Source organism: Numenius arquata, chromosome 29, assembly GCF_964106895.1.
Source record: "Numenius arquata chromosome 29, bNumArq3.hap1.1, whole genome shotgun sequence".
Taxonomy (NCBI): Eukaryota; Metazoa; Chordata; class Aves; order Charadriiformes; family Scolopacidae; genus Numenius; species Numenius arquata.
In genome coordinates, this window is record NC_133604.1 from 869198 (window position 1) to 894290 (window position 25093).

General features: G+C 64.6%; 1 protein-coding gene across 1 annotated transcript; it reads left to right on the top strand.

Moving 5' to 3' along the window:
• Positions 1-794: 794 nt before the first annotated feature.
• Positions 795-24658, top strand: COL2A1 (collagen type II alpha 1 chain). The gene is made up of 54 exons (XM_074164967.1): positions 795-879; positions 3892-4092; positions 6717-6733; positions 7013-7045; positions 7197-7229; positions 7357-7410; positions 7537-7638; positions 7741-7818; positions 8084-8128; positions 8221-8274; positions 8375-8428; positions 8552-8605; positions 8699-8752; positions 8849-8902; positions 9985-10029; positions 10198-10251; positions 10375-10419; positions 10528-10581; positions 10688-10786; positions 10929-10973; positions 11871-11969; positions 13868-13921; positions 14449-14556; positions 14666-14719; positions 14830-14928; positions 16499-16552; positions 16653-16751; positions 16840-16893; positions 17056-17109; positions 17367-17420; positions 17586-17639; positions 17753-17797; positions 18112-18210; positions 18322-18429; positions 18545-18598; positions 18702-18755; positions 18863-18916; positions 19033-19086; positions 19167-19274; positions 19380-19433; positions 19532-19585; positions 20179-20340; positions 20446-20553; positions 21098-21205; positions 21422-21475; positions 21568-21675; positions 22101-22154; positions 22283-22390; positions 22612-22665; positions 22849-22956; positions 23047-23335; positions 23474-23661; positions 24157-24399; positions 24512-24658. Exons 1-54 carry the CDS (start codon positions 795-797, stop codon positions 24656-24658), a joined length of 4458 nt encoding a protein of 1485 aa, XP_074021068.1.
• The last annotated feature ends 435 nt before the right edge of the window (positions 24659-25093 follow it).

Here is a 25093-nt window from a genome sequence, read left to right on the forward strand (position 1 = left end):
GGTCTTACCCCCGGGACCCCCGGATGTGATGGGGGAGGGGGGTGGGTGTCTCAATCTGCCGGGACCCCCGGGAGGGAAGTGGGGGGGGGGGGGGGGGGTGGGGGTCGCACCGCCGGGATGGGATGGCGGGGGGGGGTCTTACACCCGGGACCCCCGGATGGGATGGGGGGGGGGGCGGTGTCTCAGCCCCGGATGGGACGGGGGGGGGGGTGTCTCACCCCCGGGATGGGGTGGCAGGGGGGGGGTCTTACCCCCGGGACCCCCGGATGGGATGGGGGGGGTGTCTCAATCCGCCGGGAACCCCGGGAGGGAATCGGGGGGGGGGGGGGGGAGTCGCACCGCCGGGACCCCCCGGATGTGATGGGGGGGTGTGTGTGTGTCTCACCCTCTGGGACACACCCCCCCCCCCCCCCCCCCCAAGTCGCCCCCCGACCCTCGCATCTCCCCACAGCCGGGCTGGGAGCCGTCCCGGGGAGGGGGGGGGGGGGCGGATATCATTTGGGGGGGGGGGCCCAGAGCCCCGTCCCCCCGTCCCTCCCTCCCTGGCCCCGGTGCCGTCCCGGAGGAGGGCCGGGGGGGCCGAGGAGGAGGAGGAGGAGAAGGAGGAGGAGGGTGAGGGGGGGGGATTGGGGGTGTGTGTGTCGGTTGGGGGGGGGGGGGGGGAGAGAGGGGGGGGGGGCCGTCCCGGCTCGGGTTACAGGGCCCGGGGGGCCGCGCCGGGACATATACGCGGCTGCGGGGCGGTGCGGGCACTGCTCGGCCCGACGCACGGTGAGGGGCGCCGCCACCTCGCCATGCCCGGCCGCCGCCCGCTCCGCCTCGCCGCCGCCCTCGCCATCCTCTTCCTCGCCGCCGTCGCCGCGCAGGACCGAGACCTCCGTGAGTACCGAGCGCACACACACACACACACACACACACCCGTGTCGTGTGTCCCCCCCCCCCCGGTAACCCACCTCCCCACCCCCCCCCCCCCCCCCCCAACCCGCCCCCGGGAGAGACCCACCGAGAGGAGACCCGGGAGGCGGGGGGGGGGGGGGGGGGGGGGGGGGGTAGGGGGTTCGGAGGGAAATGGGGGAGCGGGGGGCGGCGGGGGACACGGAGGACGGCGTGGGGACACTGGGGGACACGGGGGGACAGCGTGGGATGGATGGGGAAAGTTTCAGGGTAGTGGGGGGGGGAGGACACTGGGGGACAGCGTGGGATGGATGGGGAAAGTTTCAGAGTTGGGGGGGGACAGCCTAGAATGGGGAGGGGACATTGGGGGACACCATGGGGACACGGGGGACAGCGTGGCATAGAGGGGGACAGTGGGGGACAGCGTGGAGATAGATGGGGAAACTTTCAGGGTAGTGGCGGGGGGAGGACACTGGGGGACAGCGTGGGATGGATGGGGAAAGTTTCAGAGTTGGGGGGGGGGACAGGCTGGAACGAGGGGAGGACATTGGGGGACACCAGGGGACACGGGGGACAGCGTGGCATAGAGGGGGACAGTGGGGGACACGGGGGGACAGCGTGGGATGGATGGGGAAAGTTTCAGGGTAGTGGGGAGGGAGAGCCGGGGATGGGGGGGGGGGACACAGCGTGGGACACGGGGGGACAGCGAGGGATACAGGGGACACCGTGGGGACACTGGGGGACAGCATGGAATTAGGGGGGGGTTAGTGTGGGACGGATGGGGAAAGTTTAAGGACAGTGCGGGGGACAGTCTGGGATGGAGGGGGACAGCGTGGGAGAGAAGGGGACAGCGTGGGACAGGGAGGGGGACAGAAAAAGGAGAGTGGGGGGCACTGTGGGGACAGCGTGGGGACACTGGAGGGGAGATAGTGCGGGATGGACGGGAAACATTTAAGGACAGTGGGGGACACATAGGGGACGTTGGGGGACAGAGGGGGACAGCCTGGGATGGGGGGGGGAGGGCAGCATTAGGATGGTGGGGTACAGATGGGACAGCGGGGTGCAGCTTGGGGACAGCAGGTCACAGTGTGGGGACAGTGGGGGACAGGCTGGGGTGCAGGAGACGGGCTGGGGGAGGGGGCACTGGGGAAGGGGACAGGCTGGGGGACAGGCTGGGGACATGGGGTACACCCCCTGGGACAGTGGGGAGCAGCTGAGGGACGGGGACGGGGCGGGGGGGGCAGCCTGGGGACAGGGGGGGTCCAGCCTGGGACCTGAGGTCCAGTTGGGGACACAGGGTGCAGCTGGGGACAGGGGGGGGTCCAGCCTGGGGACACTGAGGTCCAGCCCTGGGGTAGGTCCTGGGGGTCCTGGGACACGTCTCGGGGACGCTGGGGACTGGCCTGGGGACACCGGGGATCAACCTGGGGACCCTGGGGACACCAGGGAACATCCTGGGGACACCAGGACATCTCCTGGGGATCCTGGGGCACATTTTGGGGACCCTGGAGAACATTTTGGGGACCTGGGGACACCTCTTGGGGCCACGGAGCAGATCCCGTGGTCCCTGGGGACAACAGGGCACATCCCAGGGACACCTGGGGACCTCCTGGGGGACACCAGGACACATCCCAGGGATCCTGGGGCACCTCTGGAGATCCTGGGGTGCAGCCTGGGGACACCAAAGCACCTCCTGGGGACACTGAGGTACCTCCTGGGGACATCAGGACACATCCCAGGGACCCCAGGGCACCTCTGGGGGGACCAAGGGGTGCAGCTTGGGGGACATCAGGATCGTGTCCCCCCCCCCCCCCCCCCCCAGACCTTGGGGACACCGGTGATGCTGCCCACGTCCCACCATCTTGGGGGCTGTGGGGACACCCCGAGTGTCCCCGAAACAGGGGGACACTGAGTGCCATGGGGGTCCTGGGGACAGTTGGGGACACTTCCCCGCCCCCCAGTGCTTCGGACTGGAAACGCTTTTCTGAGCTACTGGGCGGGGGGGGGGGATGGGGACGGACACCTGGGTGCCCCCGGGGGACCCTGAGGTACCTCCTGGGGACACTGGGACGCATCCCAGGGGCACACCCCGAATGTCCCCAAGACAGGGGGACACTGAGTGCTATGAGGATCCTGGGGACGATTGGTGACACACACCCCCCCCCCCAAACCCGCGCTTTGGGCTGAAAATGCTTTGCTGAGCTACTGGGGGGGGGGGACACATGACACCTGGGTGCCCCTGGGGACACATCCCAGGGGCACACCCCGAGTGTCCCCAAGAGAAGGGGACACTGAGTGCCATGGGGGTCCTGGGGACAATGGGGGACACTCTCCCCCCCCCCCCCCCTTGCTTCAGGCTGGAAACGCTTTGCTGAGCTACTGGGGGGGGGGGTGACACCTGAGTGCCCCTGGGGACCCTGAGGTACCTCCTGGGGACACCGGGATGCATCCCTGGGGCACACCCCGAGTGTTCCCAAGAGAAGGGGACACCGAGTGCCATGGGGGTCCTGGGGACAATGGGGGACACTCCCCCCCCCCCCCCCCCCCCCCCCCTTGCTTCAGTCTGGAAACGCTTTGCTGAGCTACTGGGGGGGGGGTGACACCTGAGTGCCCCTGGGGGACACCGGGACACATCCCAGGGGCACACCCCGAGTGTCCCCAAGAGAAGGGGACACCGAGTGCCATGGGGGTCCTGGGGACGGTTGGGGACATTCCCCCCCCCCCTCCCCAACCTCCCCCCCCCCCCCTCCCCCCCCCCCCCCCCCTCGCTTCAGGCTGGAAACGCTTTGCTGGGGCCGGGAGGGGGGGATCACCCCATAAAGGATGACGGTGGCAGCGCCACCACCTCCATCCCGGGTGATCACGATCCTCCTCCTCCCCCCGGGGGTGGGTGGGGGGGGGGGGGGGTGATGCCACCTCCCCACCGTGTCCCTGTCGTGGCCCCCCCCCAGCCCCCCCCCCTCCCTCCGCCGCCCCCCAGCTGGCTTCTCCCCGCAGCCGAGGCGGGCAGCTGCCTGCAGGAGGGGCAGCGCTATCGCGATAAGGACGTGTGGAAGCCGGAGCCCTGCCGCATCTGTGTGTGTGACACGGGGACCGTCCTCTGCGACGACATCATCTGCGAGGAGCTGCGGGACTGTCCCAGCCCCGAAATCCCCTTCGGAGAGTGCTGCCCCATATGCCCCACTGACCAGCCCAGCGGTTGTAATTTATTTATTTACACCACACACCCCCCCCCACCACCATCACCATCACCACCTCCTTTTTAATTAATAAATAAATTACGCGGCCCATGGATGGGATTTTTTAGGGAGGGGAACATCCATGGGGAGCCGTGGGACCATCCCACTCCCGATGTCCCCTTCAGAGCAGGCTGAAGTCCCCAATGTCCCCCTGATGAGCCCAGGGCTTGTAATTTATTTATTTATCCCCCCTTTTAATTAATAAATAAATTACATGGCCCATGGATGGGATTTTTTAGGGAGGGGAACATCCATGGGGAGCCGTGGGACCATCCCACTCCCCATGTCCCCTCCGGAGCGGGCTGAAGTCCCCAATGTCCCCCTGATGAGCCCAGGGCTTGTAATTTATTTATTTATCCCCCCCTTTTTAATTAATAAATAAATTACCCAGTCCATGGAAGGGCTATTTTTTGGGGAAAAATATCCATGGGGAGCCGTGGGACCATCCCACCCCCGATGTCCCCTTCAGAGCAGGCTGAAGTCCCCAATGTCCCCCTGATGAGCCCAGGGCTTGTAATTTATTTATTTATCCCCCCTTTTAATTAATAAATAAATTACGCAGCCCATGGAAGGGATTTTTTAGGGGGGGGACATCCATGGGGAGCTTTGGGACCATCCCACCCCCGATGTCCCCTTCGGAGCGGGCTGAAGTCCCAGCCCCGAAGTCCCCAATGTCCCCCTGAGCATGCCAGGGCTTGTAATTTATTTATTTATCCCCCCTTTTTAATTAATAAATAAATTACCCAACCCATGGAAGGGCTATTTTTTGGGGAAAAATATCCATGGGGACCCGTGGGACCATCCCACCCCCGATGTCCCCTCCGGAGCGGGCTGAAATCCCAGCCCCAAAGTCCCCAATGTCCCCCTGATGAGCCCAGGGCTTGTAATTTATTTATTTACCCCTCCTTTTTAATTAATAAATAAATTACATGGCCCATGGATGGGATTTTTTTAGGGAGGGGAACATCCATGGGGAGCCGTGGGACCATCCCACCCCCGATGTCCCCTTCAGAGAGGGCTGAAGTCCCCAATGTCCCCCTGATGAGCCCAGGGCTTGTAATTTATTTATTTATCCCCCCCTTTTTAATTAATAAATAAATTACCCAACCCATGGAAGGGCTATTTTTTTGGGGAAAAATATCCATGGGGACCCGTGGGACCATCCCACCCCTGATGTCCCCTCCGGAGCGGGCTGAAATCCCAGCCCCAAAGTCCCCAATGTCCCCCTGATGAGCCCAGGGCTTGTAATTTATTTATTTACCCCCCCTTTTAATTAATAAATAAATTACGCAGCCCATGGATGGGATTTGTTGGGGGGGGTCATCCATGGGGAGCCGTGGGACCATCCCACCCCTGATGTCCCCTTCAGAGCGGGCTGAAGTCCCCAATGTCCCCCTGATGAGCCCAGGGCTTGTAATTTATTTATTTACCCCCCCTTTTTAATTAATAAATAAATTACCCAACCCATGGAAGGGATTTTTTAGGGGGGGGACATCCATGGGGAGCTTTGGGACCATCCCACCCCCGATGTCCCCTTTGGAGGGGGCTGCCCCATATGTCCCCCTGAGCAGCCCAGGGGTTGTAATTTATTTATTTACACACACACACCCCCCCTTTTTAATTAATAAATAAATTACCCAGCCCATGGAAGGGCTATTTTCTTGGGAGGGGGGGGGAACATCCATGGGGAGCTGCAGGACTGGCCCAGTGCTGCCCCATATGCCCCCCCCCCCCGACCATCCCAGGGCTTGTAATTTATTTATTCCCCCCATTTTTATTAATAAATAAATAAATTACATGGCCCAATGGATGGGCTTTTTTGGGGGGGGGGGGGGGAGACGGACGGACATCCATGGGGAGCCCCAGGGAAAAGGCAACTTTTTTAACCTGGGGGGGGGTGATAAAAAAAATCATTATGGGGTGGAAAAATCCTTCTCTTTTTACCCCAAATGGCAGCTTCAAAACTGGAGGCTTTTGGGGTGTTTTTTATCAAATTCTTCCAAAGCGGGGGGGCGGGTTGGGGTGCGGGGGGGGGGGGGGAGGATGGTGAGGGGGGGGGGACGACCACGGCCTTGCCCCCCCCCCCTCCCGGGGCATCCTGGTAAAAGGGACATTCAAAGGGTGTTTCCATCCCCAAAGGGGTGATAATTCACCTGGAATGATGGAAAAGTGCCCCCCCCCTCCACCCCCCCCGGGTCCATCCCCGCCCCCCCCCCGGGAAGAACTGTGACCCCAATTCCCCGAACCCCCAAACCCCAAAGTTGCCTTTTTTAACCCTTCCCTGCCCCCCCCCCCCAACCCCGGGGGGGGGTGTGAAGGGTTGAGCACCCACCCAACTGCCCCCCCCCCACCCCCGCATGCTGAACCCCGCTTTGCCCCCCCCCCCCCACCACTGCCCCGCTTCGGGGAGCCCCCACGCTCTTGTGCCCCCCGGTTTGGCCCCACAGCGCCCCCCCCGCCCCAGGAGCATCATCACCCCCCCCGGGCTGGGGACAGTGTCCTCTGTGTGTGTGTGTCCCTCAGTGTGTGTGTCCCCGTCCCCCCCCCCTCTAATTTCTCTTTATTTCTTTGTTTTTCCAACAGGACAACCTGGTCCCAAGGTGAGGCTGCTGTGTCCCTCCCCCGCGGTCCCAATTTCCAGGGATTTTGCCCCAAAAAGATGGGGGGGGGCTCAATGCAGGACCCCACGGCATCTGCATGGGGCGAGTGGTTTGAGGGTTGTCACCTCCCGGGGGGGGTTGTCACCTCCTGGGGGGGAGGGGGGTGTGGGTTGTTACCTCTTGGAAGGGGTTTGTCACTTTGGGGGGAGGGGGGGGGGAATTTGGGGGGGGTCTGGGGGTGCCCCCCCCCTTGGCTCACCCCCACTTTTTGCCTTGCAGGGACAGAAGGGCGAACCTGGTGACATTAAAGATGTAAGTACCCCAGGTGGGGGGGGGGGGGGTGACACCCCCAAAACGGGGGGGGGCCCTGCCATTGTGGGGATGATGCGTGTGTGTGGGGGGGGTGCACCCATCTCACCCCCCCCCCCCACCTTGTGTCTCCCCCCCCCCCCACCCTCCACAGGTCGTAGGACCCCGAGGGCCTCCGGGACCGCAGGTGGGAGCTCGTTTCTCCGGGCGAATTGCTGGAATATTTGTGGGAGGGGGTTGGGGGGACGGGGGGGGGGCGCGGTGGAAAGCTGACCCCCCCCCCCCCCCCCCTCCCCTCCCTCCTCCTCTCGCAGGGCCCGGCAGGCGAGCAGGGACAACGAGGGGACCGTGGCGAGAAGGGGGAGAAGGTGAGAGTGTACCCCCCCCCAACACCCCCACCCCGGGCACCGGTGCAGAGAACTGTCACACTCACTGCATGGATGACCCCCCCCCCCCCCCCGGCCCCCCCATCACCTTTTTCTCCCCTCCCGCAGGGTGCTCCCGGCCCCCGGGGCAGGGATGGAGAACCCGGCACCCCTGGAAATCCTGGACCTCCCGGACCCCCTGGACCTCCCGGCCCCCCCGGCCTCGGTGGGGTGAGTATTGGGTGGGGGGGGGGGGGGAGAAGGGGTTTTTTGGGGTGAAAAGAGGGGGTTTTGGGGGGGCGGCCGATGTGCTCAGCCCCCTGTCCCTCGCAGAACTTCGCGGCGCAGATGGCGGGTGGCTTCGACGAGAAGGCTGGAGGGGCGCAGATGGGCGTCATGCAGGGACCCATGGTAAGAGGGACACCCCCCCCCTCCTCCCCCCGGAACCCCCCCTCCCCCCAACTCGAACCCCCCCACCCCCCCCACCCCCAAGGGGGGGGGAATGTGACGGAGGGTCCCCTCTTGTGACACAGGAGACCCTGCGTCACCGATGATGGGGACAGTCCCCATTTTGGGGCCACCACCCTGTTTCGACAGGTGATTGGGGGGGGGTGACCACCTCCCCCCCCCCCCCCCCCCCCCCGTCCCCCAATGACACTGTTGTCTCCCCCCTCAGGGCCCCATGGGACCCCGTGGCCCCCCCGGACCTTCAGGTGCTCCCGTAAGTACCCCCATACCCCCCCCCCCCCCAAGGCTCAGGGGGTCTCTGGGTGGTCACCTGTCCCCCCATTGATGCCACCAACTCCTTTCCAGGGTCCCCAAGGATTTCAAGGCAACCCCGGCGAGCCTGGAGAGCCCGGCGCTGCTGTGAGTGTGTCCCCCCTGTGTGTGTGCCCCCCCCCCCCAAATCTTGGGGACGTGCCACCCACCGGCTGCCCCTCACCTGCTGCCTCTCTGTCACCTTTAGGGTCCGATGGGTCCCCGGGGACCCCCGGGACCTCCTGGGAAACCCGGTGATGACGTGAGTGAAAGCCCGGCTGAGAACGGGCAGCTCGTTACAGCAGTGGCCCCCGCCAGAGGAGCCAAAGGGTGATTTTTATGCCCCCCCCCCCCCCCCAACCTCCCCCGTCTCATTTCCCCATAGGGTGAGACAGGAAAACCCGGCAAATCCGGTGAGCGTGGCCCCCCCGGCCCCCAGGTAAGGTAGTGCCCCCCCACCCCGGGACAGACCCTCGCCCCGTGTCCCCCCCCCCCCTTGTCCCCAACCCGCCCTCTCTCCGCTCGCTCGCAGGGTGCTCGTGGCTTCCCTGGGACACCCGGACTCCCCGGAGTAAAAGGCCACCGGGTAAGTGTGTGTGTCCCCCGCTTCCTCTGCACCCCCGGTGTCCCCATCCCCTGGTGGCACAGAGGGTGACACCCCCCCCCATCTCGCTGTCCCCAGGGCTACCCCGGACTGGATGGCGCCAAGGGAGAGGCAGGAGCTCCTGGAGCCAAGGTCAGTGTTGGGTGACCATCACCGTGGCCTCGGGGCTGGCGGGGTGACTGTCCCCATGGCATTGAGGGTCGTGGGGTGACTGTCCCCATGGTGTTGGGGGTTGTGGGGTGACTGTCACCATGGCCTTGGGGCTGGCAGGGTGACTGTCCCCATGGTGTTGGGGGTCGTGGGGTGACTGTCACCGTGGCCTCGGGGCTGGCGGGGTGACTGTCCCCATGGCGTTGGGGGTGGCAGGGTGACCACCCCTGTGGCATCAGGGTTGGTAGAGTCACCTTCACCGTGACATCAGGGGTGACAGGGTGACCGTCACCGTGGCCTCAGGGCTGGTGGGGTGACTGTCACTGTGGTACAAGGGCTGGTGGGGTGACTGTCCCCATGGCATTGAGGGTCGTGGGGTGACTGTCACCGTGGCCTCGGGGCTGGCAGGGTGACTGTCCCATGGTGTTGGGGGTCATGGGGTGACTGTCCCCATGGCATCAGGTGTGGTGGGGTGACTGTCTCCATGGCGTTGGGGGTGGCAGGGTGACCACCCCTGTGGCATCAGGGCTGGTAGAGTCACCTTCACCGTGGGTGACTTCACATCATCTTCACATCAGGGGTGACAGGGTGACCGTCACCGTGGCCTCAGGGCTGGTGGGGTGACTGTCACTGTGGTACCAGAGCTGATGGGGTGACTGTCCCTACGGTGTTGGGGGTGGCAGGGTGACTGTCACCGTGGTGTTGAGGATGGTGGGGTGTCCATGGCATCGAGGGTGACTGTCACCGTGGCCTCGGGGCTGGCGAGGTGACCACCCCCATGGTGTCAGGGCTGGTGGGGTGACTGTCCCCATGGCGTTGGGGGTGGCGGGGTGACATCGGGGGGGGGTGGTGGGGTGACTGTCCCCGTGGCATCAGGGTTGGTGGGGTGACCGTCCCCTTGATGTTGGGGCTGTCAGGGTGACCGTCCCCGTGGTGTTGGGGTGGCAGGGTGACCGTCCCCGTGGCCTCAGGGCTGGGGGGGGTGGTGACGGTCCCCCCGTGGTGGTGGGCGGGAGAGGGGGGGGTGCTGTGCACGGGGTCTCACCCTCTGCCTGTCCCCACAGGGCGAATCGGGGTCACCCGGCGAGAACGGCTCCCCCGGCCCCATGGTGAGTCTTTGGGCTGGGAAACGGGGTGTGTGTGTGTGTGTGTGGAAACTGAGGCACGAGTTTGGGTGCGGGGGGGGGAGTGTTTTGTGTCCCCCCCCCCCCCCTCCCAGCCCCAGAGCGGGCAGCACAGAGCCCGACCCACCACCGTGTTCCCCCCCCCCCCCCCAGGGTCCCCGCGGGCTGCCCGGAGAGCGAGGACGTCCCGGTCCCTCGGGTGCTGCGGTGAGTGTGACACCACCCAGGTCCCCGGTGACACCCCGGTGACACCCCAGTGATGGGGGGCTGCCAGCGGGTGGGTGTCCCCTGTCTCCCCACCGTGACTCCCTCCTCCGTCTCCCCCCCCAGGGCGCTCGTGGCAACGATGGTCTCCCTGGCCCAGCTGGACCCCCTGTAAGTAAAGGGCTCTGGGACCCCCGTGTCACCCCGGTGGGGGACAGCGGGGTCCCCCGGGACCCCCCCTAAAGCCTGGGAAGACCCTGACCCTCCTCTCGCCCCCAGGGACCCGTCGGCCCGGCTGGAGCCCCCGGTTTCCCCGGCGCCCCCGGCTCGAAGGTAAGGGGGAAGGGGTTGGTCCCGATGGGGGAAACTGAGGCACGGTGCCATTTGTCCCCCTGCCTTTCTGCCCCCCCCACCTCACCCCCATCTCTCCCCCCTCCAGGGTGAAGCTGGTCCCACCGGAGCACGGGGTCCCGAGGGTGCTCAGGGTCCCCGCGGTGAATCTGGCACCCCCGGATCCCCTGGCCCCGCCGGCGCCCCCGTAAGTGTGTCCCCGTCCCCCCTCCCCGCAGTGGCTTGTCTCTGCGTGTCCCCTGGCGTGGGAGCCACGGGGACGGAGCTGATCCTGCGAGCGGGGGGGGGGGGGAAACTGAGGCACGGGGGGGGGATGTGTCTTTTTTTAGGGTAACCCAGGGACTGACGGCATCCCCGGCGCGAAGGGCTCGGCGGTGAGTACGGCTGGGGACAGGGATGGGGACAGGGATGGGGACGGGGATGGGGACAGGGTGTCCGGAGCCCCTGGGGGGGAGCCGAGGCTCAGGAGGGGTCTGGCCCTGGGTGGGGAGGGGCTGCCGAGGGCTGAGCTGGGATTTGGGGACACCTGGGGACCCTGGGGGTTGGGGGGGGACACGGGGATGTGGGAGGATGCTGGGGGACGTGGGATACTGGGAGATGCTGGGGGATACTGGGGGATGCGGGATACTGGGGGACATGGGGACACTGGGGGACATGGGGACGCAGAGGGGTGCAGGGATGCCGGGGGACACTGGGGAACACTGGGGGATTGTGGAATGCATAGGGGATGTGGAGGGGTGAGGGGATGCTGGGGAACACTGGGGCTGCTGGGGGACACTGGGGGACACTGGGGGATTGTGGAATGCATGGGGGGACGCAGAGGGGTGCGGGGATGCTAGGGAACACTGGAGCTGCTGGGGGATACTGGGGGACGCTGAGGGATACTGGGGGTTGTGGGATGCACGTGGGACATGGGGACACAGAGGGGTTGTGGGGATGCTGGGGGATACTGGGGAAGCTGGGGGACACTGGGGGTTGTGGGATGCATGTGGGACATGGGGACACAGAGGGTGTGGGGACACTGGGGGACACTGGGGGACACTGGGGGTTGTGGGATGCGTGTGGGACATGGGGGACACAGAGGGGTGCGGGGACACTGGGGGGATGCTGGGGGGACACTGGGGATGCTGGGAGGTGCTGGGGGCTGTGAGGACACTGTGGGACACCAGATGCTGGGGGATGCGGGGATGCTGGGCGACACCAGGGAGGTGGGGGGACAGTGGGGGACATGGCCCATGCCGTGCCCCCCCTTGATGTGCTGGCTCCCACAGGGCGCCCCGGGCATCGCCGGCGCTCCAGGCTTCCCCGGCCCCCGCGGCCCACCCGGACCCCAGGGTGCCACCGGCCCGCTGGGACCCAAGGGACAGACAGTAAGAAACCGCCCCCCCCCCCTGCCCCGAGAGCCCCCCGAGATGGTGACCGCGGCCCTGGCCCCTCCCACCGCCACCAAGCCCCGCCCACTTCTGTCTGGCCACACCCACTCGGTGACATGTCCCGCCCATTCTGCCACGGGCCACGCCCCCATTGTCCCCGCGGGTTCCTTCCTTGGTCACCCTTGGGTCACTCCTGAGTCACCCACGCCTGGTCCCCAAAGGGACCACCGGGGATGGGGACGGGATGGGGACAGGGAGGGGATGGGGACAGGGACAGGGATGGGGACAGGACGGGATGGGATGGGGACGGGGAGGGGATGGGGACAGGGACAGGATGGGGAAACGGAAAGGATGGGATGGGGACAAGGACAGGGATGGGATGGGATGGGATGGGATGGGGATGGGGAGGGGATGGGGACGGGAATGAGATGGGGACAGGGACAGGATGGGGAAACGGAAGGGATGGGATGGGGCTGGAAACAAGGACAGGGATGGGATGGGATGGGATGGGGACAAGGACAGGGACGGGATGGGAACAGGATGGGGAGGGGATGGGGACAGGATGGGGAAAGGGAAGGGATGGAATGGGGCTGGGGACAAGGACAGGGATGGGATGGGGACAGGGATGGGATGGGGACAGGGATGGGGATAGGGATGGGATGGGATGGGGACAGGAATGGAATGGAGACATGGACGGGATGGGGACACAGACAAGGATGGGATGGGATGGGATGGGATGGGATGGGGATGGGGATGGGGATGGGGATCGGGCAGGGATGGAGATGGAATGGGGAGAGGGATGGGATGGGGATGGGGACGGGGATGGGATGGGGACAAGGATGGGGATGGGGACGGGGACAGGGATCAGATGGGGATGGGGACCGGGACGGGGACAGGGTGGGGGTGGAGAAAGGGATGGGATGGGATGGGGACGGAATGGGGACAGGGTTGGGGACAGGGACAGGTAAGAGGCCTGGGATGGAGATGGGGATGAGGAAAGGGATGGGGACAAGGATGGTGTTGGGGACAGGCATGGGGACAAGGACAGGGCCGAGGCTGGGGTCAGGAATGAGGACAGGAGTCAGGGAGAGGAAAGGGATGGGGACAAGGATGGGGACGGGGATGGGGTGGGGACAGGACTGGGGACAGGAAGGGAGTACAGGGATGAGGGTGGGCACCGGAAAGGAAACAGGGATGGGGACAATGATGGGGTGGTGACAAAGGTGGGGGTGGGCTTGGGGACAAGGGTGGGAGCAGGAATGGGGGATGGGAATGAAGATGAGGACAGGATGGGGATGGTGATGACAGGGATGGGGACAGAGATCAGGACAGGATGGGGATGGTGACGGGGATGGTGACAGGGATGGGGGCAAGGATGGGGACAGAGATGGAGATGGTGGCAGGGATAGGGATGGTGACGGGGATGGTGACGGGGATGGTGACAGGGATGGGGACAGGGACGGGGATGGTGACGGGGATGGTGACAGGGATGGGGACAAGGATGGTGACAGAGATGAGGACAGGGATGGGGACAGGGATAGGGATGGGGACAGGGATGGAGATGGTCACAGGGATGGGGACAAGGATGGGGACAGGGATGGAGATGGTCACAGAGATGGGGAGAGGGATGGCAACAAGGATGGGGAGAGGGATGGGGACAAGGATGGAGATGGTGACAGGGATGGGGACAGGGTTGGGGACAGGGATGCCGATGGCAGTGAAGGTGAGGACAAGGCTGGGTTGGGGCCGGGGCCGGAGATGGGGACAGGGACGGGGATGGGGACAGGGATGGGGACAAGCAAGAAGACGGGGCTGTGGCCGGGAGAAGGGACCGGAGCCGGGATCAGCCGTGGGGATGCCGCGGCCCCGTCCCCCACCGCCCTCTCTCTCCCCAGGGAGAACCCGGAATCGCGGGCTTCAAAGGCGAGCAGGGACCGAAGGGCGAGACGGTGAGTCCTGGGACACACACACACACACACACACACACACACACACACACACACACACACACACACACACACAGAGGGGACACCCCCACCAGCACCCCCCACGTTGCCGGGGAGGGGTGGTGGGGGTGTCCGTCCCCCCGGCCCCTCGCTCGGAGCCGCAGCGTCTCGTCGGCGTCTAACGAACCTCTTTCCCTAACGAGGCCCCTCGAGGGGCAGCGTCCCCCCTCCCACGGGGGGGAACAATAGGCGCTGTGTTCGTGTCCCCCCCCGCCGGGGACATTCCCCCCTCGCTTCATTAACCAGCCTCAATACGAGGGGCCGGTGCCCCCGCCGCGGTGGCCGCTGAGCCCCGGCGCCGGCGGGACACATGGCACGGCGAGGGGCTCCTGCCCCCCACCCCCACCCCTGGGGTCAGTGATTTATTGGGGAGGGGGAGGTGTGGTGTGCCCCCCCCCCCCCCCCCCCCCCCGATGTGCCCTGGGGGAGGAAGACTCCCCGCTGACCCCTTTTTTCCTCCTCTTCCTCAGGGACCCGCAGGACCCCAAGGTGCCCCCGGGCCGGCCGGTGAGGAAGGCAAGAGAGGAGCCCGCGGTGAGCCCGGTGCTGCCGGCCCCGTGGGACCACCTGGAGAGAGGGTGCGTGGCCCCCCCAGCTCCGTACCACCCACCCCCCCCCAGCATCTCGCTGCCCCCCAAAACCTTCCTCCCCCACCCTGACATCACTCCTCCTCCTCTTCCTCCATAGGGTGCTCCCGGCAATCGCGGCTTCCCCGGGCAGGATGGACTGGCTGGACCCAAGGTGGGACGTCGGGGTCATGGGTGGTGGTGGTGGGGGTGTCTGGAGGGGGTGACACCACCCCCCTCCGCCCCCCCCGAACCCCCAAACTCACCCCTTCTCCCCCCATGAAGGGTGCTCCGGGTGAGCGTGGCCCCGCTGGGCTGGCAGGTCCCAAGGGAGCCACCGGTGACCCCGGACGTCCCGGAGAGCCCGGGCTGCCCGGAGCCAGGGTAAGAACCGAGGCGGGGGGGGTCACATCCTGTACCCCCACATAGGGCAGAACCTCGGGGGGGGGACTCCCCGCTGCGCTGGGCGGGGGGCTGAGGGAGGTCGGCTGGGGCAGGAGCACGTGGGGACGGTGGTGACACTGGGGGGACCTGCTGGGGTCAGCGAGGAGGCTCTTGGGGGTCAGTGAAGGTGCTTTCGGGGTCGATAAGGTGGGTTTTGGGGGTGAAAAAAGGGGCTTTTGGGGTCGTTAAGGTGGAGTTTGGGGTTGGAAAAGGTGTTTTGGGATAGATACGGTGCTTCCGGGGTCAAAAAGGTGCTTTTGGGGTTGGAAAAGGTGTTTTGGGGATAAAGAAGGTGCTTTGGGGGTCAATTAGGTGGGTTTGGGGGTTGATTTGTTGCTTTTTGGGGTTGGTTAAGGAGCTTTTGGGGGTGGAGAAGGTGCTTTTGGGGTCAATGAGGTGCTTTTGGGGTCAATAAGATGCTTTTGGGGCACATAAGGTGCTTTTGGGGGGAAGAAGTTGCTTTTAGGGTTGATAAGTTGATTTTGGGGTCAATAAAGCGCTTTTGGGGTTGGAAAAGGTGGTTTTGGGGTTGGAAAAGATGGTTTTAGGGTTGGATAAGATGCTTTGGGGGTTGGAAAAGGTGCTTTTGGGGTGGGTAAGATGCTTTTGGGGTAAATAACGTACTTTTCGGGTTGGGTAAGGTGCTTTGGGGGTTGATGAGGTGGTTTTGGGGTGCGTTAAGGTGCTTTTGGAGTCAAGAAGATGCTTTTGGGGATGGAAAAGGTGCTTTTGGGGATGGAAAAGGTGCTTTTGGGGTTGGTTAAGGTGCTTTTGGGGATGGATAAGGTGCTTTGGGGGTCGCTAAGGTGTTTTTGGGATGGATAAGGTGGTTTTGGGGTTGATAGGGTGTTTTTGGGGTGGGTTTAGGTGCTTTTGGGGTCACTAAGGTGCTCTTTGGGGTTGGTTCAGCTGCTCTTTGGTGCTAAGGAAGACGCTCTTTGGGGTCAGTTGAGGTGGTCTTTGCTAATTAAGGTGCTCTTTGGGGTTATCAAAGAGGCATTTTGGGGTTAGAGAAGGGACAATTTGGGGCTTGCAGAGCCTCTCCTTGGTGATAATTAAGAAGTTCTTCGGGGTTAATTAAGACGTATTTGGAGTTGGCAAAGATGATCCTTGGGGTGAAGATGCTCCTTTGGGGTGAAAATGCTCCTTTGGGGTGAAGATGCTCCTTTGGGGTGAAAATGCTCCTTGGGGTGAAGGTGCCTCCTGGGATTAGCAAAGATGCTCTTTGGGATTAACAAAGATGCTCCTGGGTGCTAATTAAGATGTTCGCCGGTACTAATTAAGATGATCTTTAGGGTTAGTTGGGATGCTTTTGGGGTGAGAAAAGATCTCTTTGGGATTAAGATGTTCTTTGGGGTGAGTGAAGATGAATTTGGGGGCAGCTCCTGGGGTTAGGCAGACCCCTGTGAGATCCCCAGGCCCAGAGAAGCTGGGCAGGATGGGGTCCCCGGTGTCCCCCCAAGTGGGGGTCGGCCACCCCAGCCCCCCCTAATTCCTTCCCTCCCTGCAGGGTCTCACCGGCCGCCCAGGAGATGCTGGTCCTCAAGGCAAAGTCGGCCCAACCGTAAGTGATGCTCCGTGGGGGGGGGGGGGCGGCGGGGGGGGGGACGGGGACGGACATGGGGGTCCAGGGTGGTCCCTGCTGATATCCCCCCTCCCCACAGGGTGCTCCCGGCGAGGACGGCCGCCCCGGCCCCCCCGGCCCGCAGGGTGCTCGCGGCCAACCTGGCGTGATGGGTTTCCCCGGTCCCAAAGGTGCTAATGTGAGTATTGCCCGATTTCCACCCAAAACGGGGCTGCGGCCCCCGGGGCACCGAGCCCGTCACCGTCACCTCTGTCCTCTCCCCGTAGGGCGAGCCTGGAAAAGCCGGCGAGAAAGGACTCCCCGGTGCCCCGGGACTGCGGGTGAGTTGGTTTCCCTCCATCATTGCCCCCCAAAAACCCCACATTTTGGGGTTCCTTCAGCGTTGCAGCCCCCCCGAGGCTTCTGCGGATGGGGAAACTGAGGCACAGAGGATAGAGGGGGGGGTCTGTGTCATCACACCGGTTGGATTTTCTCCTCCGTAGGGTCTCCCCGGCAAGGACGGTGAAACAGGAGCTGCTGGTCCCCCAGGACCTGCCGTGAGTGTCCCCACCTTGTGGGACCCCCTGGAAATTGGGGGGGGGGTCAGGGGTCTGGATCTGGGCAACCCCCCACCCTGGGTCTGCTGGGGATGGAGCGCCCCCCCCCCCTCCCCGCGCTCCCCATCCCTCGTGGTGTGGGGGCGTGGGGATGTCAGGTCGCCCCCCCACTCCCCGTGATTCCCCAAAATCCTGGGGGCGGGTGAAGCCTGAACCCCGAGAAATTTTGGGGTCCTTCACCGCCATCCTTCCCGCAGGGTCCCGCGGGAGAGAGGGGAGAGCAAGGAGCCCCCGGTCCCTCCGGCTTCCAGGTGAGCACATAGAAAGGGGGGGGGGGGATTTGGGGTGCTGGGGTCGGGGTGACCCTCCTGGGTGACCCCGAATCCCCCATCCCCTGGGGGGTGTGTGTGTGTGTGTGTGTGTGTGTGTGTGTGTCTCGCTGCCACCGCGCTGACACCTCTGCTCTCCCCTCCCAGGGGCTGCCCGGGCCACCAGGTCCCCCCGGAGAGAGCGGCAAACCCGGAGATCAGGTGAGGCCCCCGTTTTTCCCTCCTCTCAGGTGGAAAAGAGGCGGGGGGGGGGGGTCAGGAACCACGGCAGCCCCCAGGGCTGACCCCCGACTCTTTTTCCCGTCCCCCCACAGGGTGTTCCCGGAGAAGCAGGTGCCCCCGGTCTCGTCGGTCCCAGAGTAAGTGTCACCCGTCCTCCCGGCTATGGGGACGTAACGCCTCTCCCCACCCGGTGGGGAGCGGTTTTGGGGGCCTCGGTGGGGGCCCCCCCAAGTCCTGGTGGCTCAGCTCCCGCCGTGGCACATCCCCTCTCCTCCCAGTACATCCCAGTCCCTCCGGGCAGTGCAGGATGGGCGCTCTGCCCACCCGCCCTCCCTGAGGACATTGATGCTGAGGATGTTGTGACCCTCACGGTGACACTCCCCCCCCCCCACCTCATCCCCCCCACCCCCCCATAACCTAACGCTGTGTGTCCCCCCCCCCCCAATCCCAGGGTGAACGTGGCTTCCCCGGTGAACGTGGTTCTCCCGGCGCACAAGGGCTGCAAGGTCCCCGCGGGCTCCCCGGCACGCCGGGCACCGACGGACCCAAGGTGAGTGACAAGGGGGTGGGGGGGGACGACAGGGACAAGGTTCGATGCCACCAGGGGAGCCGTGAGATCGGGGAGGGGTTGGCACCCCAATAACGGCACCCTTTCTTTTAGGGTGCAACCGGACCCGCCGGCCCCAACGGCGCCCAGGGTCCCCCGGGGCTGCAGGGAATGCCCGGGGAGAGAGGAGCCGCCGGCATCGCTGGTCCCAAGGGAGATCGGGTAAGTGATGGGGTGGTGGTGGGGGGGTGCCGGAGGTGTCCCGAGCGGCGTCAGGTCTCAGCCTGGCTCACACCACCTCCTTCTCCCCCCCCCCCCCCCCCCCCCCCCCCAACAGGGCGACGTGGGAGAGAAGGGTCCCGAGGGAGCCCCCGGAAAGGACGGCGCACGCGTAAGTGGGGACGGGGACACGGTGGGAAGGGGGGGGGGGGGGGGGTGTTGGCCATCGAGGGACGCTGGCGGTGGCCTCCTCCTCATCCTTCTCTCTTCCGTAGGGTCTGACGGGTCCCATCGGCCCCCCCGGCCCCGCTGGCCCCAATGGCGAGAAGGTGAGAGCCCGGGCAGCCCCTCGCCTGCTCCTGACAGAGGGAGATGCTACGGACCCCCCACACACACCCTCAACCCCCCCCTCAACCCCCCATCCCTTCTTTTCCAGGGAGAATCCGGCCCCCCTGGTCCATCCGGCGCTGCCGGTGCCCGCGGTGCCCCCGTAAGTGCCACCCCCCCGCAGCCCCCTAGGTGCCGGCGGTGCCACCACTGGCCTCGCTCCCCCCCCAGGTGTGTGTTTCCCCCCCCCCATTTAACCCCCATCTCTCCCCCCCGCAGGGCGAGCGCGGTGAGCCCGGTGCCCCAGGTCCCGCTGGATTTGCCGGCCCCCCGGTGAGTATTTGCCGGCCCCGCTCCCCCCGGCACCAGCCCGGCATCGGCTCAGCCCGCTCACGGTGGCCCCTTCCCCGCAGGGAGCCGACGGGCAACCCGGTGCCAAAGGCGAGCAAGGAGAGCCCGGGCAGAAGGGGGACGCCGGTGCCCCCGGTCCCCAAGGTCCCTCCGGAGCACCCGGCCCACAGGTGGGTCCAACCCCAAAAAGCCCCAAAATTTCCCCTTTCCCCGGGAAATTTTAGTGGGTATCGCCCGGCGGGCACGTTTCTAACCCGTTTTCCTCCCCTGCCCAGGGTCCAACTGGTGTAACTGGTCCCAAAGGAGCCCGGGGTGCTCAGGGCCCCCCCGTAAGTATTTTGGGGGGTGAGCTGGGGGGGGTGGGAGGTGGCTGGGGGGAGTGCGGCGCAGCATCGGAGCCCCCCACCCTTCTCCTCTCCTTCCTCAGGGAGCCACCGGATTCCCTGGCGCCGCCGGCCGCGTGGGACCACCCGGCCCTAACGTGAGTTGGGGGGCAACTGGGATCGCTCCGGGGCAACTGGGATCGCTTGGGAGCAGCTGGGATCTCTTGGGGGCAACTGGGACCTCTTGGGGGCAACTGGGATCCCTTGGGAGCAGCTGGAATCTCTTGGGGGCAACTGGGATCTCTTGGGGGCAACCAGGATCGCTCAGGGGCAACTGGATCGCCTGGGGGCAACTGGGATGGCTTGGAGGCAGCCAAGATCACCTGGGGGCAACTGGGATCTCTCGGGGGCAACTGGGATCACTTGGGGGCAACTGGGATCTCTTGGGGGCAACCGGGATCTCTCAGGGGCAGCTGAGATGGCTCAGGGGCAACCAGGATGGCTGACCCCCAGGTTTGGGGGCTCGGGAGATGTTGCTTGTCCCACACCAGGGGCCAAGCAGTGGAGGGTCCCTGGGCTAAACAGCCCCCCCCTCTCCCCCCCCCCGCGGCCCCCCCAGGCTGTAAAAAGGGGGTTTTCTGAGGGTCTTGGAGCCCAGGAGCCGACCCAGAGCCCGGGAGGCGCCAGGACATGGGTGATGGAGGTGGGAAACCTGCCTGTTTGTACTAATCCCGTTTTCTCCTCCCCGCAGGGTAACCCTGGCCCCCCCGGCCCCCCCGGCTCCGCTGGCAAAGACGGTCCCAAGGGTGCTCGTGGCGATGCCGGTCCCCCCGGCCGTGCCGGTGACCCCGGTCTCCAGGGTCCCGCCGGTCCCCCCGGCGAGAAAGGCGAACCGGGCGAGGATGGCCCCGCGGTAGGTTTTTTGTCGGGGGGGGGACGACACGCTCACACGGTGCCGTGTCACCCCCCCCACACCGGGTCTGATCCCCCCCCGCCCCCCACCTCTACCTCCCCGCAGGGTCCCGACGGTCCCCCCGGTCCCCAAGGTTTGGCAGGACAGCGCGGCATCGTCGGTCTTCCCGGCCAGCGTGGCGAGAGAGGCTTCCCCGGGCTACCGGGACCATCAGTGAGTTGCCACCCCCCCCCATACATCCCCCCCCCGGGGCTCAGCCCTTTTCACTCACCCCCCACTGTGCCCAGCAGCTGCAGCATCACCCCCCCTCCCCACCCGGCCGAGCTTGGCTTTCCCCACCCAGCACCAGGAATTTGGGGTGCTGTGGGGTACCCCAGAGGATGCTGAAGCCCCCCCCGGCTGAGCTTGGCTTTCCCCACCCAGCACCAGGAATTTGGGGTGCTGTGGGGTACCCCGGAGGATGCTGAAGCCCCCCCCCCCCCCCAACCTGGGGGGTGCAACGAGCCAGTCACGGGGCCGCCAGCCCCCCCTCGTCCCCCCCCCCCGGGGACCCCTGATCCTGGGGTGCGCTGTGGGGTTGTGCCACCGCAGACGGTGGCATCGGGGCAGGGCGATAAAGGGTCTTTATTTGGGTGGTGGGAGCCTTAAAATGAGGGGGTTTTGGGGGTGAGGGGCTGCGCCTGGATCTCGCCTGCTCGTTCCTGTTGTCTCACGGCTTTATTTTGTGCCCCCCCCCCTCCTTTTTTTTTTTAATTAGGGCGAACCTGGGAAACAAGGAGCACCCGGCTCTGCGGGCGACCGAGGACCCCCCGGACCCGTGGGACCCCCCGGCCTGACGGGTCCCGCCGGCGAACCTGGGCGAGAGGTGGGCAGCACCCGGCGTGGGGGGGGGGACGGACACGGGATGGGACGGGATGGTGCCCCCAAGGGTGCCGGGACCGGGACCCCACCCCGGTGTAACCCCGACCCCCGGTACCTTTTCCCCCCTGCTTTTTTGGGGCTTAAAAGGGGATTTTGCGCGTGTCCTGCTCCACCCCAGGCTCCAAATTGATTTTTGTTTTCCCTCTTTTTTCTCTCCCAGGGAAATCCCGGCTCTGACGGCCCCCCCGGCAGAGACGGCGCAGCCGGCGTCAAGGTGAGTGTCCCCCCCCCACCTCCCCAACTTCCCATCCCAACATCCCGGCCCAAATCCCGGCTGGTTCTGACCACCCCCTTGTCTCGGCGCAGGGCGATCGTGGCGAGACGGGTCCCGTGGGTGCCCCCGGTGCTCCCGGTGCCCCTGGCGCCCCCGGCCCCGTGGGTCCCACCGGAAAACAAGGAGACAGAGGCGAGACGGTGAGTCTCCCCCGGATCGGGGAAAAACGGCGGGTTGGGTCCGAGGGCTTTTTGGGGGAGACGGGAACCACCCCCGGTGCAGATAAAGGAAGAATTAGCAGCAAACACCCCCCCCCCCCCCCCCCGGGAGCAATTAGCTGCTGGGAGTAATTAGGAGAGGCAGGCGGGTGCCGTTAGCGGCTCCCGAGCATCCTCCCGAGGATTCAGGAGCATCTTCCCAAGGATTCAGGAGCATCTTCCCGAGGATTCACAAGCACCGGGAGGTGCCGGGGGAGCCGTAAGCACCGGGGAGAAAATCTGCCAGGGTATTTCCTTCCAAGGATCGTTACTCGGCGCTAATGAGTGTTTAATTGGGTCCTCGTAATCTCATAATTCCTCCTGCCCCCCCCCCCTTTTCCATTCTCCCCTCTTTTTCCTCTCCCCAGGGTGCACAAGGTCCCATGGGTCCCTCCGGTCCCGCCGGCGCTCGAGGGATGCCGGTGAGTTGGGGGGGGCTCCCCTGTGCGATGCAGGGGGTCCTGGGGGGGGGAGGGTGTTGGGTTGGAGGGGGGGTGGGGGGGTGTCAGGCCACCCTGAGCCTGACACGTCCCCCTTCTCCCCCTCCCAGGGTCCCCAAGGACCTCGCGGTGACAAGGGTGAGACGGGAGAGGCTGGAGAGAGAGGGCTGAAGGGCCACCGCGGCTTCACCGGGCTGCAGGGGCTTCCCGGACCCCCCGTAAGTGTTGATTTTGGGGACACCCCCCCCCCAGCGCTCAGCACCCCCGTATCTCACCGTGGGGCTGGATGTGGCTCCTTCAAGGGGGGGTGGCTGCGGCCACGGGTAGAGCCCCAAGCCCCCCCCCCCGAAGGCTCTGCTGGGGCTGAGCCCCCCCTCGGTGCCGGGCTTGGAGATGTGACACCCCCCCCTCGCCCCCCCCCCTCGTTCTTTCTCCTCAGGGTCCTTCTGGAGACCAAGGTGCTGCTGGTCCCGCGGGTCCCTCCGGTCCCAGGGTAAGTCCTGCCGGTGGCATTTGGGGACAGGAGAGGAGAAGGAGGCACCTCCATCCTTGAGCCCCCACCTCAACGATGGCTCCCCAGCACCTTCTCTGCTCCAGGGGGGGGGGTCTTATAACGACCTGACATCCCTCCCTCCCCCCCCCCCCACCCCCCCCAAATTTTGGGTTCTTCTCCTAGGGTCCCCCCGGTCCCGTGGGCCCCTCTGGCAAAGACGGCTCCAACGGCATGCCCGGCCCCATCGGACCCCCCGGCCCCCGAGGACGAAGCGGAGAACCAGGTCCTGCGGTGAGTTAAAAACACCGTCGATGCACAGGGAAGGACTGGGTCCAGCTCCTAGAGCAGCCCATCAAGGGTGGTATCTTCTTCCTCCCGTAGGGTCCTCCTGGAAACCCAGGTCCCCCCGGTCCTCCCGGTCCCCCCGGCACCGGCATCGACATGTCGGCTTTCGCTGGCCTGGGTCAGCCGGAGAAGGGCCCCGACCCCATCCGTTACATGCGGGCAGACGAGGCGGCGGGCGGCCTGCGGCAGCACGACGTGGAGGTGGACGCCACCCTCAAGTCCCTCAACAACCAGATCGAGAGCATCCGCAGCCCCGAAGGCTCCAAGAAGAACCCAGCCAGGACCTGCCGCGACATCAAGCTCTGCCATCCCGAGTGGAAGAGCGGTAAAGAGCCTCCATCTCTACCTCCCTCCCCTCCCGTCCCTGGTCCCCAAACCTCAAGGGGGCAACCAAAACCATGACGCTCTTTGCCCTGACCTCCAAAACCTCCTCTTCACACACCCTTTGTCCTCCCCACCGCAGGAGACTACTGGATTGACCCCAACCAGGGCTGCACCTTGGACGCCATCAGAGTGTTCTGCAACATGGAGACGGGTGAGACCTGCGTCTACCCCAACCCCAGCAGCATCCCCAAGAAGAACTGGTGGACCAGCAAGACCAAAGACAAGAAGCACGTCTGGTTCGCCGAGACCATTAACGGCGGTTTCCACGTAAGCGTCCCCACCGGGGCTGGGGGCTCTTCACCGGGAACGGGAGGTTGAGCAGGGGGAAGGTGTTGGGGGTCTGGTTGGAGGGTTGGGATGTCCTTCCTCGGGGTTGTGTTGGTGGATGTTCTACCAGGAACCGTGTTTTAGAGGACTTCAGTGAAAGCTTGGAGTTGGGTCAGTTGGGCTGACTAATTTTGGGAAGAGATGCTTCCAACTTTGGGGAGATGCTTCCAACTTTGGGGAGAGCAAAAGCAATTTTTAGGAGAAATACCCTGGAGATATTTAAAAGACAGGTTGACAGAGTGCTTAGAGACATGGTTTAGTGATGGTTTTTTATCAGAGTTAGGTTGATGGTTGGACTCGATGATCTTAAAAGCCCCTTCCAACCTAAACAATTCTATGATTCTAAGATAAAACATGGAAGTTCCCTCAAAAGATGGATGAAAACAGGGCCGTCGTGACACCTCCCGGCTTTAACTTCTCGCCTCTTCCCTCCAGTTTAGCTACGGCGATGAAGACCTGTCTCCCAACACTGCCAACATCCAGATGACCTTCCTCCGCCTCCTCTCCACCGAAGGCTCCCAGAACGTCACCTACCACTGCAAGAACAGCGTGGCCTACATGGACGAGGAGACGGGCAACCTGAAGAAGGCCATCCTCATCCAGGGTTCCAACGACGTGGAGATCAGAGCCGAGGGCAACAGCAGGTTCACCTACAGCGTCTTGGAGGACGGTTGCACGGTGAGTCCGCGGGCGAGGGAAAGAGGTAGACGGTGAGTCGGGGACGGTTGTTGGTTTGGAAGGTTGAGGAACGTCTAAAAAACCATCCTCCTCCTGCGGTTTTTCTCCCCAGAAACACACGGGCAAATGGGGCAAGACGGTCATCGAGTACCGGTCGCAGAAGACCTCGCGCCTGCCCATTGTAGATATTGCACCTATGGACATTGGTGGAGCCGAGCAGGAGTTCGGGGTGGATATCGGCCCGGTCTGCTTCTTGTAAAAAGAAAGAAAAAAAAAAAAGAAAAAAGAAAGAAAAGAGAGAGAATCGTTTTATTTGCGCGTTTGTTTGTTGTCGGTTGTTGTTTTGTTGGTTGTTTTTTTTTTCCCCGTTGTTTTTGTTTTTTTTTTTTTAAAAAAAAAAAAAGAAATAATTCCAGCCCGATACCATAGAAGAAAAGTTAAATCCCTCCCAAAATAGAAGCCCCCCCCCCCCCGCCACCGACACCGAGGAACCTGAGAACTCTCCCATCGCTCGTACGACTTCTGCACTGAACGGCTGCGACGACATCCCTCCATTGACGCCTTTTCGGGGGGAAACACCCCCCCCCCCAAAAATTCCTACCCCCCCCTCCCCCCTCCCCGCAAAAAAAAATAACAATCCACCGTCTTATTTATTTATTCTCTTCCTGTAAGACCTATTTTTTAGGTCAGGTGG

Excerpts from the sequence above, each read along its gene's own strand:
- COL2A1 (XM_074164967.1), top strand. The coding sequence starts at position 795 with ATGCCCGGCCGCCGCCCGCTCCGCCTCGCCGCCGCCCTCGCCATCCTC. Across the intron at positions 8,129-8,220 it reads CCGGACCTTCAGGTGCTCCC|GGTCCCCAAGGATTTCAAGG; the intron begins GTAAGTACCCCC and ends ACTCCTTTCCAG. Across the intron at positions 18,430-18,544 it reads CTGGTCCCAAGGGAGATCGG|GGCGACGTGGGAGAGAAGGG; the intron begins GTAAGTGATGGG and ends CCCCCCCAACAG.